We start from the raw sequence: 20,152 nt of genomic DNA on the forward strand, positions 1-20,152 counted from the left end.
CTGTGTTGCCTGTCGCAGGTGGAAAAAGGCCACTGAGAATGACGTGCCATACACGAAGACCAATGGAGCGGCAGAAACCCCACAATGACAACAGTGAGAATCCCAGGGTAAGCACACGCAAACAAGTCAAGTCAAGGAAAACAGAATGAACACATGAACAATACGTCTACAGGAGCCTTATATTAAAGGGGGGTACTCCAGGGATATCTTTTGTATTGCACTTCCAAGAAGCAGAGGACAAAATATCCTGACTTTTATCACTTTCCTTCCATGCAACTTGACAGCATGTTTTAATTAGAGTTTTGTAATAGTTGTAGTACCACATCACTGTAATAAACACCATACAGGGGGAACTGTTAACAATTTAACCACTTGAAGGGACATTGAGGCCAAAAGATTATTCAGATTCTGAACTGGTCGTATAGCATGTAGGGCAGTTACAGCACTGCATCCTGTTTTTCAAGAGGGCACATTATCATGTTTCATCTTCCAAAGGGGCATCCAAAGGGAACTTTTTGTTACGTTTTTTTTCTTTCTTTCCACCAGTGTGTCCAGTGTCATTAATACCCTTGTCTCACAAACTCAACACACCCAGCTTGTAAAACTGTTTTTTTAGAAACTCCTAAAAGGAAATTGATATGTAACTTTTGTGCTTATTTTAGAAAAAGAAAACAAACGGACATAGTTTCCAACTAGTTCACTTTTAGTTAATTGACTCCAATCAACTGCTATCAAGCATCCATTGGTTTTAGTCGTCCAAATAATGAGTACACTGATTTGTTTTATTTGTGACCCAGTGGTGCGGAAGAGCAGCAACAGGGAAGGGCCCCCAGGTGCAGCGAGTCAAGATGGACAGGTTCATAAAAGCGATTTAATGGTAATATAATAATAGGCGGACAGGCAGGTTCAAGTTCAGGTTTTTTCTTGAGGTACGTGCTAACTTTCACGTACTGGCAGTGACTGATAAGGATATGGCTTGTTAAATACAGTAAATGCAGGGCTGATGAGGTATACAGGATCAAGTATAGGCATAGGGATGACTGGGGCTGGAGACACAGTCAAAGGACAAGAAGAGAATGGTAATGAAAGGGTTGGAGGAAGTGGGCACGTCAAACAGACCTTAAAAATGTTGAGGCTATAGCAGTGTTTGGGGTTTTTGTTTGCAAAAGAATTGTGCTTACTTATTTGAAACCACCCATTTTTTAAAGCCAGAGTTTACACTATTGAATTGAGTTGAGTTGTAAATTAAAAATTAAATACAGCTTGTAAAAAAACAGAGAGAGGAAAACGTCTAAATAAGCACAGGGACATTGACAGTTATGGCATGTGTGTGTGTGTGTGTGTGTGTGTGTGTGTGTGTGTGTGTGTGTGTGTGTGTGTGTGTGTGTGTGTGTGTGTGTGTGTGTGTGTGTGTGTGTGTGTGTGTGTCTGTGTGTGTCTGTGTATCTGTGTGTGTCTGTGTGTGTGTATATATGCGTGGGAGTGTGTTGTAAGTGGAGCATGTTACCGAGGCACAGATGCATAAAGAGCTAAGATGCCTGCCCCACATCTAGCGTTTTAAGTATTCGCCACTACACTGCTAATACTAAATGATTCAGAGGCAGAACAACAACCCCTCATCTCTTTAAAGGATTGATACAAATATATTACCTCCCTGCAACCGCACTGTTTAAAGCAAATGTAAAATATTTAAAAAATAAAGTAATAGATTAACCGGTCATATTCTCATCAATGAATATCTCCTCACGATCCGCTACCTGTAGAGGTGATATTCACTGACTTTGACAAAAAGTGATTTTTGACAACAAGCGTTCTCCAGAATCACTGACTGCACCTTTAACATCCCTTGTGTTTCCTCTCCAATGCAGATATGAACTAAGACCAGGGTAAGCCATCATCTCATGTCTGGCGAGAATCAGGTAAGCTCTGTCAGCATACTTGACCAGAAATGAACAAGAAAAATGAATGCAGAATTTGTCAAAAGAGTGAGAAAAAGACCTATGTACGTCTGAACTCTCATCTGTTTTGTCTTCAATTGTTTTCCAGTGGCCTCTGCTATCAAGACTTATAACTCCCCTGCCCCGGATACAACAGGAGTCATCTTTTCGTTTTGTTTAACTCATTGATCAGATCCCAATTCATCCGCAAATTGAATCCCACCAGGATTTACATTTAAAAAGATGTGGGCCAGAAAAAACAAGAGGCCTGTTTTGATCGATATGTCCCCTGAACACTCTCATTACTAAAACAGGAAATAGCAACTGCATGAACTCCAGGGGTGAATTCCTGCTAAACCTAATACTGCTGTATCCAGCCAAAAAAACTGAATTCACAATATTGCTCTCTGTTTCAGAACAGATACTGTACGATCAGGGTCTAAAGTGATAAAACATGATCTGTGCCTCCGTTTCTTTTCATTAACTGTTTTGCTTGATTTAAAAAAATAAAATGTTAAATGATTTTTGTTAAATGTATGTATGAGGACATGATGAGCTTAGACTGGATATATCTTTAAAAAGTATACAGCTTCTGTTAGGATCTCATAAATTACTATAATTTCTTCCAAAATAAGGGCTGAAGTCTTGTATCGTACCAAACATTGCAGTTTACATTGTTCTAACAGGGGAAGCGCACCGATTAAATAAAACAATGAGATTCATCTGTGTGCCGTTGTGTGGTTCTGATTAAATTATCAAATAATGTTTCTGATTTTCAATAACAATGACTGTGTTTGATTTGCTGATGTTGTATTTTTCTTACCATAACAGAAGAAATTTAGCATTTATTTTCCTCTTTACTACAGGCTAGTTTGAATTTTTTCTTGACAATTGTAGTAATGTAAAATAAAACCTACGAATTTCAGGCTTGCGACACATATAGTAAATGGTTTGCTATACATCAGTAAGTATATATCTATTATGCTTGCACTTTTGCTTCACAATTGATAAAAAATATGGTCAAGCCCTAAAGGTTGATAAAGCATATCAAGCAACAAGCCTTTTTTCATCACAGTTTATCCTCCTCAGAGGATCTCGTGGAGTGCAATAAAAAAATTGTTTCCAATCTGATTGAAATGAGATGTGCACACTATGGTCACAGCAGAATGACTACGAATGGTATTGCACTTCACACATCACTGAACAGTTCAAGTCCAGCGAGCTTTGTGTTTGTGTGTCTGTCAAGGTAACTGCAGAGTTGAAATGCTGTGCTTGGATTATCATTGCGCTGATTGAAAGTGCAACGTCAGACCCACCAGCTCACTGAATTAAACATATAGGCCTCAATAGATCAATTATTCAACTCTCCAAGTAATTTGATTGATAGGCCTAATTAGGCTAAGCTCTGGCGGCACCTGGTGGCCAAAGTAGTTTCGTAGAGATTTGGTTGATGAATAGGCTATGTGAGCAAGAACAGGATGATGACAAAGGAAGTCCAAAAACATTTAACTTAATCATTTAAATGCAGCCAAAAACAACAGCAACAAAAAATCTTAAACATGTTTGCGCTAAAAAACTACCCTACCCACAATGCACTGTAAAGTGTAAACAGGAAACGTCGGTCTCGCGCCCGTCGGTGCCGCTGTGGTAACGTTACCACTGCAGTAAATCTCCCAATTTGTGACCACTGCTTTGCCTTTTTCGCCCAAAGCTAAACTTTTGAAAGATAGCCACAAATCGTGTTTTAGAGGACAGACATAGCGACAGGGTACGACATGTTTTTGAATGAATAACTGTGTAGCAGTGAAGTGCATGTTTTAATTTGACTAAACCAGCCAATTTTAAAAATGCTAAACGTGGCGAGCAAACAGGGCTGTATTACAGCATGGAGCAATACAACCTGTAGTCATATTAACTATCTTTAAGCGACATTTTGTCCTAAACATGCACGCTCATTGGTGTGACAGAGCGGTTACCAATGGCGACAGGAGACGCCTAATCTGATTTGGCTAGGTTAGCTCGCGAGCTACTCTTTCAATTTAACACCGCCAGGAGAGGGACAACAAACATGGTGAGTCAAATCAGTGTTGGTATCTACGTTTTCATGATTTATCAGCTTTAGCAGGACTCTTGAGAAAGTTAAATGTATCATGTTTTCAATCACTTTGTATTTGCTCTTGATTTGCTCTGTGTTGTTGCCACGAGTTGCTGTGTGTTCATGTATTCCAGCTGTAACACATCTTACATTCATTATAACAGTGACCTGTTATTTGCAGGCTGCAAAGCTGAAAGGCAACCCGTCCAAAAGTAAGTTGTTCCAGTGTTATTATTCAATGCCGTGCCCCATAGCTTTACTTCAGTTATTTTCATTTTGCATTATATTAAATTTGTACAGCTGAAAATCACCAAGTTTGCTCCAAAGGGCTCTGCAAATCTGTACAGCCCTGATGAAATTGAGAAAAAGAGCTGCAAAGTGGCAATGCAACAAAATAATAGTAATACAGAGTAACGGTATAATCTGATCATACATTTACAAAAAGCCCAATGCAACAACGTGTACGGTATATGATTTGAATAGTTTCAGCTTGTTTAAAGAAAGATGTGTCCCCTCCCCTCGTGGTTTTCTCAAGGTTTATTTGGAGACGATGATTTCCTCGACTTATTCGACGATGAAAGTAAGGGAGCAGTTTTAAACAATACAGTAGTATCATTATCATTATTGTATCATAACTTTAAACTGTTTATGTGTTTTAAATACATTTACTCTCCAACAGAACCCAAAACAGTAAGGGGGAAAGCAACTCGCGGTGGACCACTGAGTCGGTAAGATGGAGGATTAGTGTATGAGGGTTACGTAGTACGTACACATCTCTTTTTTAAATGTGAACTCTTCCTGTTTTTGGGAATTATATCGTTTTTGCTTTTTTCTCCAGCTCCTCTGCCACCGATAACATCTTCAGTATGCTAGCAGAGGAGGTGAAGAGGGACGGTGGGGACAATGAGGTAAGCACACAGATCAGGGGCGGTTCTACAGGGGGGCAAGGGGGGGCAGCGGCCCCCCCACTGAAGAGCCTTGCCCCCCCAGCTGCCCCCCTAACTTTTGCATTCTCAAAAATGTACTTGTAAGAACAAACCGCCACTATGTCAACAAGCCACTCAAATAATTGAAACAAACAATACATTGAACAAAAGTAAATTATTTTAAATCTAATCTTATGCCCTGCCCCTCAAATACTTAGCCACGGCCCTGCATCATATGCGCATATCAGCGATCACACAGTTTGTCACAGACAGCGACTCATCGCGCTGCTGTGCCATGCAGCCCTGCGAAGAGTAACTGACCTGCTCCGAGCATCTTAAGGTGAAGTCAGTTTACCCTTGTGAATTTTAAACACACCAATTTAACTTAAAGTTAAATTTGTAATGAATGTAATGCAATGTAAAAGTAGCTAATTCATCGATAAGAGCACATCCATTCATCGTTGGCCAAAAGGGAAATCACTCGCTTGTGACTTGTAGGAGCATATTGCCCTTTTATTAATTTGTAGGCCTATTGTGGTACAGGCAAGAGCTTGATAAAAATATTTAAAAAAAACTTGCATGTTCGGATCCATACAATTTAACAGTGGATCGCCGTTTCGAGAGAGAGAGAGAGCGAGCGAGAGAGAGAGAGAGAGAGTTGCCGTTTCTGAGGCATTGAGTTACTACAGTGACACTGACAGTGCTATAGGAGATCGATCATGTTTGTTTGAATAGCCAAACATAGCCTACTAAAAACTCTCACATATCACAGCAAACGAGCTGCACAAATTAAACCAGGTTACATTAGGCTATCACATGTTAAAGACATGAATAAATAAGTGGAGGAAAAGAAGAAATAAATGTGAGGGATGAAGAGGAGGATTTATATTCAGATAGAGGGACAGAGGCAGGTAGACAGAGGCAGGCAGCAGGAAGATTAAAGGTAGGCAGAGGGTCTGACTGCAGTCCCAGCCTAAACTACTGTATTGTTATTCTCCTTCCATATAAATTCCACTAGACTAGAATGATATGTCATGTCACTCAAAATAACATGTTTCAATGATTTCCTGTTTTCTGTTGTAGCAATGTGTTGTATAGGGTAAGCTATGTAGGCTTAAGACATAGGCTACAAATGTCTTATTTTATCAGAAATGATCAATATAATATATATGGGGATTCCCGCTACCGTCCTCCAATGCCCCCCTGCCAAGACCTCTTGCCCCCCCTTCGCCACCCCATGTAACATTTTCTAGATCCTCCCCTGACACAGATGCTTTTTATTTGCATTGTCTACCTATATGCATGTTTACGTTCACACTTCTTATAGTTTAAGAGTGTCCCTAATGTTACAGTTTTCTTTTCTCCCCCAAGGACTCCGATGTCTCAGCGGCAGATCCCGATGACATCCTGAAGAACATGAAGGTATAGGTCAGCTCATTATATCATATGAACTGTGGGAATGCAGAAAGACTCAAGTTCACTGAGTAGTTGTCTGTTTACATCTCTCTTGTTTTTTCTGACTCATCGCTGCTTGTGCAGGACATGGATGATATGGACGCTGACCTTTTTACATCAAAGAAAAAGCCCGGTACAGCTCCCGCGCAAATGAAGCAGCGCGGTAATGAAGGGCCAAAGAGAGACTCCTCCACACTGGAAACTAATGGAAACCCACAGGGAGCAGCAGGTAATTCAGTGTTCTCGCATCAATTATTCTGTCGTTATTGCCTTCGTATTATTACCGCCTTTGAAGTTTCAATCAGAGAATGAGGTTTTGTTCCCCACCCCTCTCCCCCACCACAACACTATACACACACACACACGCACACGCACACACACACACACACACACACACACTTTTCACTTAGGTGAACCCATCGCGGGAGGAAAGAAGCCCAACTCTGCTCCTGCGACTACAGCACAGAACAACAGGAAGTTCACTTTGTCCGGTGAGCGAGACACCGTGCCTCCCGTAACTCAACGGGAGAACCAAACGTTTTGTTTTGCTGATGGCTTTGTTTTGCTTTGTTTTCCTCAAACTGCTGCGTTGGTTTAGACAGTGGGGGTGATGATGGCGAGGTTCTCGCTCAGAGACTTCCCACTAAAGGTAGATACAGGCCTTTCACCTTTTAGTTGAGGTGTCTGTGGGTATTTTGAGTGCACACAATAGAAAGTGACGATAGTCTGGAGGTAGATTGGCCTTTCTTTTATTATTTTCTTTAGTTTTTTCAGAGAGCCAAAGGTAAATATCCAGTCAATGTGCTGCTACCCACAAGAGTACAATCTAATGCAAATCAATGCAACACCCTTCCAATTATTTCTCCTATTCTATGAGCTTATAGTAAAAAAAAGCTTTCTAAAATGTTGTCTATCCCTATTTCCATGCACACGGAGGGACAGTATTAAAAAATGCCTTTCAATTAATCCAACCCAATACAACAACCACTAATTTATGAATTGGTTTGGTCATCAGGTGTATTTAACAAACTAGTAACTCAGTTTATAAACATACATGCATTGAATACATTACAATTGTACATGCGAAGTGAAAAAACTCATACTTTAAATACTTCAAAATGTTGGTATGGGATTTTTTTAAAGGAATGTATCCTGACTATCTAAATCTATCCATATATGATGGTGCCTCTCTATCATTCACTGTCCAAAAACAGTATAGAAAGAGTAAAGAATGTCCTTTTTTTTTTACGGCTGCAGATGTAGATGACCCCCTGGCTGATCTACTGGATGACCTGCTGCCAGATGAAACCAAGCCCCAGTCTAAATCGAGCACACAGCCGGCCAAAACTGATCAAAAACCTGCGCCATCTCCCACTGCATCCCCATGTAAGCTTTTGAATTTTCCCAAATTCTTTATTGTCAAACAGACAAACTCAATCTCTGAAGACTGAAGTACTGTGTGTCTTCTTTATCCATCAGTTAAGGCAGCGAACAAACGAGGCAATCTCACATTTGATGATGACAAAGACGACCTCATGGACGCCCTCGGACTTAAAAGCGATGAAAGTCAGAATAGAAGGAATGTGCTTTGGTCCAACAAGGAAAGGTAACAGCTCTGTTTTCATCCCCTCTTACTGTCGTCGTTATGTTTAGCGCTCAAGTGATAAATTATGACTGCTTTGGTGTTTTGGGCTAGCAGTTTTTCCGTCTGTTTGTATGTGATGATCTGGTAATTCATCATGGATGAACGACTAGAAGGGGTGATATTAAATCAGTTATTCTTCTTCTCACCCCTTATCCAACTTCATTTGTGGTTTTAATTGTTTGTAGGCACGGCAAGGCAAGTTTATTTATAAAGCACAATTCAGAAACAAGGCCATTCAAAGTGCTTTACAGGGGCATAAGATTAATTAATATTAGACATTAGAAATTGCATTTAAGAGATAGTTAAAACAAAGAAAATACATAAATATTTAATGGTAAATATAATTATGTCTTTCCACTTGTTCATCATTTTCTTTTCATTGTTTTTCCCCCCTTTTTTTTCTTTACTTGTTTGCAAAAACACAGTGTAAACACATTTTTAATTCAAAATTCAATTCAATCTCAGGAGCGAGCCCCCTCAGAGAGCTCGTACCAAACTGGATGAGATCCTGGAGAAGAAGGAGAGGAAGGAACAGCCTCAGCAGCCACGAGAGAAGGCCTCCGCTGTCAAAGGTTAGAGAGAACCAGCGCCTTCTTTTTAGCATAGGTACGAGCTAGTAACGCTTTATTAAAAGCCATATTAAAAGGGTCCGTTTTGTTTTCCCATCTCTCAGAACCACTTGTGGAAGATGACCTCACATTTGGCTCCTATCAGCCCACTCTGGTATCCACACCCGAGGGGCGCCAGTCCCGCAGACAGTCAGTCCGGTGAGTGTGTGAACTTAGTCCAGTCATGGTGTTTTAGGGCGCTGTCACACCTGTATGTTTTGGTTTGATTGAAACAAACTCTGGGTTTTGATACGCACCAAAAGCATACAAGACCGTGTAGAGGTGGAACGTTCTCACGTCTGGCTTATGCCGCTGCATTTTCGGTGTTCGCTTCATCGACTGATTCAGACCAGAGGAAAACAACATTTTTGTGAAAGAGAACCACCTTAACCTATTGACAAAACGAACCAAAGTATAATTTTCCAATCTGGTGAGGAACTGAGGAAGTGAACTAGCGGGGCTATCATGTCTGAAAGCGCCCTTATAGTCAGGCCATAGTAAAACTGGACTCTAAGATTTTAATTTTGTTCTGGCCGTCAGATTTTCCACAGAGGACGTGAGCGCCTCTACACCGGAGAAGAAAGCAAAAGCCATCACCCCCGCCATGCCTGCCCCTCTTCGACACCGCAACTCTGCCGACTGGCTGGGCCTGAAGACGGACGAGGACCAGGGCTTTCTAGAGGACCATGCCAAAGACACCAAGGCTTCCACAGACTCTCCAAAGGCCCCTTCCTCTCCAGCACTAGAGAGAAGATCCTCAGTGAGTCGTGCCACGTCTGGTGCAAAACTCACAACAGAGATCCCAGCCTTGATTGATAATCTCCCCAAACAATCCACGGCAGAGGTTACCAAAAGCCTCAAGAGAGAAGAGGAGGAGGATGACTGGTTTGCAGCGCTAAGCAGGAAGAAAGCTATGTCTGATTCCTTAGGCCTGAGAGAGGAAGTGGATCTAGACTCGCCCGTTAGGTAATATGACAAGACATTCACTACAAAAAGAAAAATGCAATGACACATTGAGTGGCACATAAGAAGCCTATTTTTCTCAGTGCTGACTGGACAACCTGCTCTTGTTTTTTCAGTAAACAAGTCCCATCACAAGCTCATGCTGTCAAAGAGGACATGGTTCCATCTGTCAAGGAAACTAGGTGAAAATATGAAGCCTGTGTGTGTGTGGGGAAAAAAAGAAAATATTCTGCTGTTTTTTCTTCACTCTCCTTTTTTATGTTTTGTGCAGCGACACTTTTATTGGACAGCCCAGCCCAACTGCTCACTCCACCCCCGTCAGAGAGAGGAGGACCAAGCAAGGTATTTAAGGCCAAACACAGTAGGTGAATTGGGTAAAAAAAAATATGCTTATAGATTACTAACACTAAAACAGAAATGTTTTAATAACCGTGCAAATTTGGCAATTTCTATCTGCGTACATTTCATGGTAAATGTGCATTTCTTTAAAAAAACTAAAATCCAGATTTTGCATTGAGCCAGGGTTAAAATCTTTATTTTTTACAACATAGTAGTGTTTACAGATCAGATTTTGGATACAGCCCTTTTGTTTGTTTTATTAATCAAAAAATACATGTACAAGTCTTTAAAAATGCTTTTCGGGGAGTATACGAGAAATATAAAGATGCGAACAGATGAGGTTTTGTTAAATAACCCCCTAAATGTACATTTGGGACCTTTTTATTTGGACCTGTAAGAATTAAGATATATTATGGAAGCAAAATAGGCCAAAATCTCAAAATTGACCAATTCTCGAAAAAGCAATGTTTTTGCCTGCTGTGTCTCACCTTTACTTAGAGATCCTTCCAAGTAACTTCTCTCCGCTTCCATTTTATAAGAGAAGAAAGACTGTATAACAACCATCATTTTCAAAGCAACCTCCCCTCTTGGCATATTTGCACTAGAAGCCTTCCTTTAATTTACCCTGTTAATTATTCAGTCACCCGGAATGAAATCTCAGAGAAAATGAAAGATTTACAACATTCTATGATTCCTCCAAGACCCAAATCTAGTGTGTATCACTATCACATGATGCCGATGATGATCTTTGCAAAACCCACATTCTGCTCTTCCTCCTGCTTAGATAACATTCCCGCTAGCCCCTCGCCTCCACCGCAAGCCCCTTGTGTACTAACCCAATATAAATCCCCAACCACCACCACCAACACCACCAACCAGCCTTACCCACAATCCACCATAATAACACCCTCCTCACCAAGCGCTCTCCTTCCCTCAGATAACCCTGCTCAAGCTAGCGACCCTAGCTCTGCTGCTAGCGTTAGCCAACCCCAGCTCTTCCCTTCAGACAAGGGATCCAGGGTGCCACATCATGAGCCCAGTCGAGCTCCGGAGGAAACCCTGCAACAGCTGCCATCTTGTCTCCTCCCTACGGCCACTCCCCCTGGCTCATTATGGGGTAGGTATTATTGAGGGAAATATTAAAACCTCTCGAAATTTCAAAGTCTTAATAAGCTTTTACAAAAGTCTGATTGAAAATAAATGTTCATGAATACTATATAATAAAAATTAATTCTAGACTGTGTGGGCGTGGCCGTATCAAACCGACTCCATGGCAACATTCATTGTTTTAATGATGAGTGATTGGTTCAAAATACTCCTCTAATCCGAATCTCTGTAAAGTTTATCAAACTTAAATGACAATATTTAAAAAAATTGGATTGATAAATATGCCTTACTCTTTCCAGATGCTTACTATCATGAAACTAACAGCCCAAATGACATAGCTACAAGGGTTTTGTGGATTTGGGTTAACAGTGGATTTGGGTTTAAGTAGTTTTACACACAGTATCAGTTTTGTTTCATAGTTGCTTTTAAATCTAATGTGAGCAGGTCCATAATTATGATTGTTAATCATGGTTGTTTTCTTTCCAGCAGTTCCACTGCAAAACCAAATACCAAATACACCCGCCGCTGTCCAACAACAGGTATTCTAACCCTATCTTTAAGCAATAACGTTGTTATGATTTTTGGATATCATAAGTAAATCATTTTTCGAATCCCTTCTATGTCTTCTGAAAAGGTGACATTTTCATCGGACACTCTGCAGCAGCTGCTTCTACAACAGCAGGTTAGGGACATAAACAGGTCTCTAGTTTGAAGATTCATTTCAGAATGTAGGGAACAACATTTGTCACCAGGTTCACTGTTCCTCTTCTAAAGGTGATGCAGTCTCACTTGCTGGGTGGAGTCATGGATGCGGGTGTCCTGCACAGACTCAAAGAGAGAGAGCAGCCATCTGGAGATCACCATGCTTTACAGTCTCGCATCATCCAGTTGGAGGGACAGGTATGTTAATGCCGGTGCAGTAGTGATAAGGGGGAAGCATAGGAAGCTACTATACGTATGTGTCAGTAGTATTTACCTGTGCAGTCTGAAACACCTACTGTGTGTCTCCTTCCAGGTGCAGGCCCTGCAGCTGGAGCGAGAGAAAAGCCAATTGTTGCTGGAGAATCAACAACAGCTGCACAAAAAGGATCTGGAGCTCATGGAGAACGCATACAAGTAGGTTTGATTTCCATACCACACACACACACACACACACACGCACACACACACACACACACACACACACACACACACACACACACACACGTATACAGTGCAAATATCATTCACCCATGTACATGTATAAAGGTGGAGTCTCCAATACTGGAGCATGCTTGCTGTCAAAAAATGTGTTTTCCCAAATGAGAGAATATCTACATACAATCAGCTACCTGTACCACTTTGTGTAAGCTGAAAAAAGTCCATTCCTGTGTGTGGGTTGAAAGAAACATCCAGTGTCAATACACAACTGACAGGCTCTGTAAACTGGCATGTTGCTACGGTGTGCCCCCTTTTGTTTACATACCAGTTTGCAGAGTCTAGGCTGTATATCAACACACATTATTTTTCTTCAGCACACACACAGTACGGACAGGTAATCGGATCGTGAGGAGATAATAATAAAAAAGTGATTTTGTCAACAAGCTTTTTGCCAGAATCATCCAGAGTCCACCTTTGACATACATTACACATAAAATCCCTGCACTTCAAGCAGCCTGTGGTACGCTTAAGACAAACTGCAAGTGTTTCTGTGTACGTATGTCACAGGGCTCGCGTGAAGATGCTTGAGGAATCATCTGCCCAGAGGGAGACACAGGCGCGGCAGGAGAATGAAGACCTGATGGAACGTCTGTCCACAGCCATGCGCTCAGCAGAGCAGGAGCGCTCAGAGATGCTGGCTCACAACCAGCGCAAACTGACCCAGGCCCAGCAAGACAGAGACCGAGAGGTGGACAGACTCCGAGACCTCCAGAGGTACAACAAGGAGGCCTTTTTTCATATACATACACTCACCGGCCACTTTATTAGGTACACCTTGCTAGTACCGGGTTGGACCACCTTTGGCCTTCAGAACTACCTTTATTCTTTTGTGTTTGCTCAGAGATGGTATTCTTCATACCCTGGTTGTAACAAGTGGTTATTTGAGTTACTGTTGCCTTTCTATCATCTCGAGCCATTCTGCCCATTCTCCTCTGACATCAACAAGGCATTTTCATCCACACGACTGCTGCTCACTGGATATTTTCCCTTTTTCGGACCATTCTCTCTAAACCCTAGAGATGGTTTTTTGAGAAAATCTCAGTAGATCAGCAGTTTCTGAAATACTCAGACCAGCCCGTCTGGGACCATCAACCATGCCACCTTCAAAGTCACTTAAAACCCCCTTTCTTCCCCATTCTGATGCTCAGTTTGAACTTCAGCTAATTGTGTTGACCACGTCTACATGCCTAAATGCATTGAGTTGCTGCCATGTGATTGGCTGATTAGTTATATGCGTAACAAGAAATTGAACTGGTGTGCCTGATAAAGTGGTCGGTGAGTGAGTGTATATAACTATATAATTCAGAAACTATCAAGGTCAAAAGTGCTCCTGTGGGTTTGGACCAACAATCATTAATAATGTTTATAACTTTGTAATAATGTAGTGAGTCCCATAATGAGCATATCATAGTCTTTGATTGAAATAAATAACAGTTAAGTTAACCATTGTGCGTCCTATGATCCCCATCTAGGAAATCTATCTTGGAGATGAAGAAAGACCACGAGCACCAGGTCCAGAGGCTGAAGAAGTTAAAGGACGAGGAGATTGATGCGGTTACAAGCGCAACATCCCAGACCAGGTAGGATGTCATTTACCTAAAGAGTCACCATTTACAATTACACTAATAACCATGCCCCTGTACTAGCAGTTCATCTCTGTTTTTGAGTGAAATACCGGTTTCACTGCTAGTATCTCTTAAATACACAGCAGGTAGCAAAAGCAATTTGTTCTACAAAAACAGTGAGCATGTATTTATGATTTTTTTTTTGGTTTTGCTCATTTTCTGTATACAGATTTCAGAATCTCAACAAATAAGTCTGCATTTCTTTTTCCACCCAGGTCTCTTACGGTGGTGATGGAGCAGATGGAGCAGTTCTCCTCTCGGCTCGGGGAGATCTCCTCACGGGTGGAGAGCACACATGAACACACAGCCCACGGCCTGGAGCAGGGGGCGCGGCACAGAGACGAGCAGCACAGACGTACTTTACATACACACACACACAAACACTCACTCTGAACAAATAGGTCAAGATACAAGTTGTCTTCATAGCATATTAGGTTGGTATCGCATTGCAAGTAGGTTAAGGTCATTCTCTAAAATGTGTTTCAGTGATGCAGGAGCGTGTGGCCCAGCAGCAGAAAGCCATGGTGGAGGAGAGAGCGTACCTCAAGGAAATCATATCCAGGATGGACACTCAGCTCAATGAGCAGCAGAGACAGCTGGAGAAGGTTAGGGTCAAATCAAGCTTTAAATATTTTTTTTTTAAGGATTGCTGCACTTGCTTTGATAACGCAGTACAGCAGCAATGCAAATATACAAACACCTGAAATAAAATAAAAAATGTATTATTTTCTGAAGATATCTTTCTGTTTGATTGCCCACAGGAGCGCTGGAAGATGACAGCAGAGCAGGCCAAAGCAGAGTCTACCCAGAGAGGCCTGGAGGACGAGCGGCGTGCCCTCAACTTACAGATCAACATGGAGAGAGAGGAGCTGGAGAGAGCTAAGGTGACTGAGGCTGACAAACATTCACATCAGTGCCCCATGTTTATCCCATGCGTCCTCCTTTTCCTTTACCTCTCCCTCCCTATCTCTCTATCCGAACCAGAGCGCGTTACTGGAGGAGCAGAAGTGTGTGATGCAGCACTGTGCGGAGGAGAGGAGGAAGCTGGCGGCAGAGCTGGCCCACTTCCACGCCCTGGAGAAGCAGAGGCACGAGAGGGCCGAGCGGGACGCCAGCAGCCTGCTGGAGAAGAGAGAGGGCTCCATCATCAGTCTGGCACAGGTTAGTATAGAAACTCCTCCCATTCCTTTTCTATGCTCTACCGTTATATGCTCCGTCTCAGATCGGGAAAACATAAAGTGTGTGGTGTGCAGCCACAGAGCCAATAGTATCCAGCTCATAGACTGTGTATAGAGCGCGCCCCCTCCATCGCAGCGACACGGTTCAATCCAACCTGTGGTCGTTCTCTCCATGTCATTCCCCTCTATACCCATTCAAAAAACATTCAAATTGCAGGAACTCATCACTATGAATGATTTTAAAACTCGACTCACATGTTTTTGTTATGGCAAGCTCTGGAGTGTGTCAATGTTCCACTGAATAGCATTTTATCATTTTCTCAAAACTGTTCTTCTTCTTCACCAACTGAAATGTATTTGTCTCTCTTTCTCATGTCTGTGCTTTCTTCTTATGTTCGTCTTATTTTTTCATTAATTTTAACTGCTGCCATTTTGGCCAGGCCTTGATAGGAATAGAGGTCATTTGACCTCAAGCAATTTTGCCTGGTAAAATAAAGGTTAAATAAAATAAAAAATAATAATCTGTCTCACTGCACTATCAATAAAGCCTTGAAAATTTAGTAAACACACAACGTTTAGAAAAATATTTGTCAACATTATTACAAACTAACATTACATATCTTTAAAAGTTTTGTGCGGCATTTTTGGTGGTGGCATGTTGTGTATGGAATATGAAGCCCACTGAGGCAAATGGCTATTTGTGATATTGGGCTAGATAAATAAAACTGATTTGATTTGCTGGACCATATTGTAGTATGGCCTGTATGTGCTAGATAAGGCCCAGGTGACCTTCACATTAGAGAATAGAGGGCCGTCTTATGATTGGTTTAGCTCTCATGGACACATATCAACGTTCTCTTTATCTGTTGTAGGAACAAGCGGACCTAAAGCTTCATACTGCCGAGCTGAAACGAAAGGAGATGGCCGCGGCACAGGAGAGAGAGACTCTGGGAAGACAAAGAGAAGAACTGGACAGAGAGAAGGAGAGAATAAGCAGCACAGCCTTAAGACTCCAAACCAGAGCCCAGGAGGTGGAGGCCTTTAGCAGGGTAAGTTTCCACCGCACCGCAGTGTATTGTAGTGGACTAGACAATGCTTCCATCGTGTTCACACACCATGTTCTTTGCAGCTTGCTGCAGAGAAGTACGAGGAAGGGGAACGAGCGCTGCAGGAGGCAAAGCACGTGGAGGCCGAGCACGAGGCAAGGCTCAGAAAAATCCACACGCAGACTGAACGGCTGAGGCAGCAAGAACAACTAATGCTTCAGGTATATATGTCACTTTACACATTTCTTTAAAAACAACAAACACCACTTTAACTAGGTGGTGGTATCTTAACTCAAACACTTCATGTTACAGCAGCGAATGGGGTTAAGTCATCTGCAGAAGGAGACCGAGGAGCTGAGACTTGACCCTCCAATAACCTTTGACCCGCAAATAATTCAACCCATTTTACCAGGTGAGCTAAATGCTATGACAAAACTAGTTCATAATACAAAACACATTTCAATATGTAACAAGGTTTATTTTTATGTGTAGGTTCAGGGTTGCCAAACCCCCAGCTGCCATTGTCCCTCAGTATTCCCCATTCTACTTCATTTGCCAACTCTCAGGCCATGGCTCTTCAGGCCAGCCTGGCTCTGTGGAAGTACACTGCAGACAAGGTAACCAGTTCAAATACTTTGAGAAGCTCAGTCATTATTCCTACTGATACCTTCATTTTTCCATTGTGGTTTTCAAAAATAGTCACTGATGCATGATGTAATACTTAGGTTGTAAATAGACTAAGTATTTAGATACATTATAACATAGATAAGTACTGGTATACTACATGACATCATTTAACAGTACAGTTGAATAATCGGCTCTTGAGCTAATAGTCAAGACTAGCTTATTTTACAAAAATAGGTTGTGACCAGGTTTCTAATGTTTAAACTGCAATTGAAACATGTGCTCACCCACAATGAGATCCACAGTTCATACAAATGTCCTGAAACATCTGTACGTTTGCTCCAACGACTTCCCCCACGCTCACAGGACCGTGAATACCTCCAAGAGGAGCAGATTTTCTTGGACAATTTGAAGAGGAAATCTTCCAGATCAACTTTCAACACAGATTGACAAACACAAGCTGGGTGATCCCAGCTGGATTCATGTTACTTATGTCCTAATTTTATACATTATAACTTTAAAGATTATTTTACATGAAACAAATTGGCTGCATTTATTTTTGAATAGGGACGATAAGAATGCAACTGCAGTTTATAGGTTTTGCTAATTTACAATTTTCCCCATTTGGGCAACTTAAAACCACAAAGGCTTCATTTAACATTAACCATAAACTGCATCACATTATAAAACACTATAGAAGTAATCTAAAAATGGGTACAACAGTTGAGCCAGTTTATAGATTTGAACTGTGGTATTAATTTGATGTCAACAGGTAACATGTTCCAGACTTGACAGCCCTTTATGGAGAAATCCAATTGTCCAAATGAGGTTCTACAATGTGATATTTTACTGTTATCATTTGCAACACTACTGGTTACTCCATCACATCTTTGGATAAGTCTCTGGAAAGGTTATGGGGCCATGTAAACATTTGAAAATTAATTTCAGAAAACATAGTTCACTCAAGCTCACAAGGTTCAGTTAATAGTTTTTTTTATTGTTTGGCCGTGAGGCAAAATCTGTCTTTCCAAGCTCAGACCAGATACATAGACATTTCTTATGCTGTTGGTCCACACTTTTGTATCAATCCCCAAGTTGGCGTCATCTGCACTTCCCCTGAGGTCTCATCTGAAAGTTAAAAAAAGAAAAAGAAAAAAGGATTAAGACCAAGACACGCACCAATGCAACCAAACAAAAATACCTTTTATCAACAGTCAAGCCTCAGGTTACCATGAATCATCACTTTAGTTAAGACAGGGATAACATGTTTCATCACTGGCTTGACCTTGATTTTAAATTTTACAGTATTTACCTGTTGGACTTCAAATCAGCATTCATGAGTCATCCCAGACTTGTGCTGCAGATGATAAGACCTGTAGGGAAACAATTAACATCTTGGATCACTAAATGGTCATTATAAGCACAGTTAAATTTAAAAAAAGTTTGCAAAGATTTCTCAGTACAGCTTTTTCCATCGTCAGTTGTCGCATCAGACGGCACTTCCTATGCAGCAGTTATCATCACTGAAATCCGTTTCATAATTCAAGATCAAAAGCAACATAAGGGTTGTACAAACCTTTTCACCGGGCCTCCTCCCTTTGGCAGTTATGGCGGGTGGGAAAGAAGAACCAGCGACCCCTGTAACAATACTTTACATTAGTGACCATTCAGCAGTGGGTAGCACATGACTCTTGCACATTGATTCTGCTGCAAGTCAGATACCATTGATAGCAACACTTGTATTTCAGACAGGGATAACAAAACTCATCATTTGCATTGCAGGAAGTCAGGAATAAAAAGAGGCATGATGCCATTTGTCGCCAGTTTTACCTTTCAACAAAATGCCTGGCCTCGTTTTGGTAGTAAGGTGTTTATTGTGCAATACATCGTCCAGAGCCGCCTGTAAAAAAGAGAAAATGCATCACATTAGAGATCTGTAAACAGACACCGTGGAGCCCAACATTCTAATCCATATGCAAGCTCCCTTTAGATGCAGATAACTAAATGTTAATCTACGTGCCAATGGATAAAATGCATCTGGTCCTCACATTCATGTCTTAAAACTCCAGGACTGTTTTTCACTCTGCTTTAAGGTTCATCACAGGAGATGCTTATGACACACACCATTGCGTTTTAAATGGAAAGGTTGGGTGGTCCTCTCTTAAAGACCCACACATAAGCACACTTAAAATTAAAAGGTAAAAAAAGTTTGATAAGATTTCTCAGTACAGCTTTTTCCATCGTCAGTTGTCGCATCAGACGGCACTTCCTATGCAGCAGTTATCATCACTGAAATCAGTTTCATAATTCAAGATCAAAAGCAACATAAGGGTTGTACAAACCTTTTCACCGGGCCTCCTCGGTGGCAGTTATGGCGGGTGGGAAAGAAGAACCAGCGACCCCTGTAACAATACTTTACATTAGTGACCGTCCAGCAGAGAGTAGTGACTCTTGCAGTCATTCTACTGCAAGTCAGATACCATTGATAGCAACACTTGTATTTCAGACAGGGATAACAAAACTCATCATTTGCATTGCAGGAAGTCAGGAATAAAATGGCATTACGCCATTGGTCGCCAGTTTTACCTTTCATTTCAACGAAATACGCGGCCTCGTGTTGATAGCAAGATACTCATTGCACATCGACGTTGTCCAAAGCTGCCTGTGAAGAGAAAATCCACCACATTAGATATCTGTAAACTGATACACCGTGGAGACCCAACATTTTAATCCATACGCAAGATCCCTTTCGATGCAGATTATATCTAAACTAAATGTTAATCTAGGTGCCAATGGATTGAATGCATCTGGTCTTTCGAAATACCCTTCTTTAGAACAAACCACCGCCCAGCATGTCCCCCCTGCACGTGTTAAGGATAGCTAGGAGCTAGCAGGCTAGCACGGTTAATGTGAAACCGTTAAAGACCTACACACACACACTAGTCTCATTACAGACCCATTAAATTATTACCTGTTCAGGGCGGCTCATCTGCAGTAAACTGCATGGTTAGGCACAAGTGCTTCACGACCACGAGACGTGAAAACAGCATGTTGGAGCCGGAGCTTTGCAGGGCTCGTCTGCTACGCCGCGGAAGAAGGAGAACAAGACCGGATAGGCTCGCGACAACAGTTTTATACCTCGTAAACGTCATCACCCACGTGGTCAAAGACTGGGTGTGGCAAAAGTTCAACTTGTGTTTTCCTTAACCCTTTTATATAGGCTACTATGGTGTTTTCATGGTTTTCATCAAGTTGTTTCAGAATAAAGAAATAAAACGAATTGATTATGTACAAATGTAGCTACAATTTAACCCTTAAACAGGCAACAGTGGAAAATGAGTTTCTAAAAATATTTTCATGTTATCACTCATCTCTTCAAGACCAAAGAAAAATATTTCCACATC

At 41.4% G+C, this 20,152-nt stretch overlaps 1 protein-coding gene and 1 long non-coding RNA gene across 4 annotated transcripts; one reads left to right on the plus strand and one right to left on the minus strand.

The window, feature by feature from the left end:
- The first annotated feature begins 3,597 nt into the window (after positions 1–3,597).
- On the plus strand, positions 3,598–17,245 carry fbf1 (Fas binding factor 1). Of its 3 annotated transcripts, none has more exons than XM_080044171.1 (31): positions 3,598–4,008; positions 4,214–4,244; positions 4,568–4,612; positions 4,712–4,760; positions 4,871–4,940; positions 6,330–6,380; positions 6,498–6,642; positions 6,824–6,904; positions 7,671–7,799; positions 7,893–8,019; positions 8,524–8,630; positions 8,732–8,825; positions 9,207–9,632; positions 9,746–9,811; positions 9,901–9,971; positions 10,906–11,085; positions 11,562–11,614; positions 11,710–11,757; positions 11,850–11,975; positions 12,091–12,191; positions 12,783–12,989; positions 13,748–13,855; positions 14,116–14,255; positions 14,387–14,505; positions 14,662–14,784; positions 14,885–15,061; positions 15,951–16,127; positions 16,208–16,345; positions 16,437–16,536; positions 16,617–16,741; positions 17,115–17,245. In XM_080044171.1, exons 1-31 carry the CDS (start codon positions 4,006–4,008, stop codon positions 17,196–17,198), a joined length of 3,501 nt encoding a protein of 1,166 aa, XP_079900297.1. In that variant the 5' UTR covers positions 3,598–4,005; the 3' UTR covers positions 17,199–17,245. The 3 variants fall into 3 exon arrangements, with proteins under 3 accessions (XP_079900297.1, XP_079900299.1, XP_079900298.1); XM_080044173.1 differs by having other exon boundaries at positions 16,440–16,536; XM_080044172.1 differs by having other exon boundaries at positions 11,565–11,614.
- A 487-nt stretch (positions 17,246–17,732) lies between these two features.
- LOC307262393 lies at positions 17,733–19,849 on the minus strand. Its single transcript, XR_013845242.1, has 7 exons — positions 19,720–19,849; positions 19,335–19,410; positions 19,091–19,150; positions 18,579–18,648; positions 18,325–18,386; positions 18,061–18,121; positions 17,733–17,876 (listed from the first exon to the last, which is right to left on the minus strand). It is a non-coding gene; the product is annotated as an uncharacterized lncRNA (long non-coding RNA).
- Positions 19,850–20,152: the final 303 nt, after the last annotated feature.

Source organism: Ammodytes marinus (assembly GCF_949987685.1).
Source record: "Ammodytes marinus genome assembly, chromosome: 16".
Taxonomy (NCBI): Eukaryota; Metazoa; Chordata; class Actinopteri; order Uranoscopiformes; family Ammodytidae; genus Ammodytes; species Ammodytes marinus.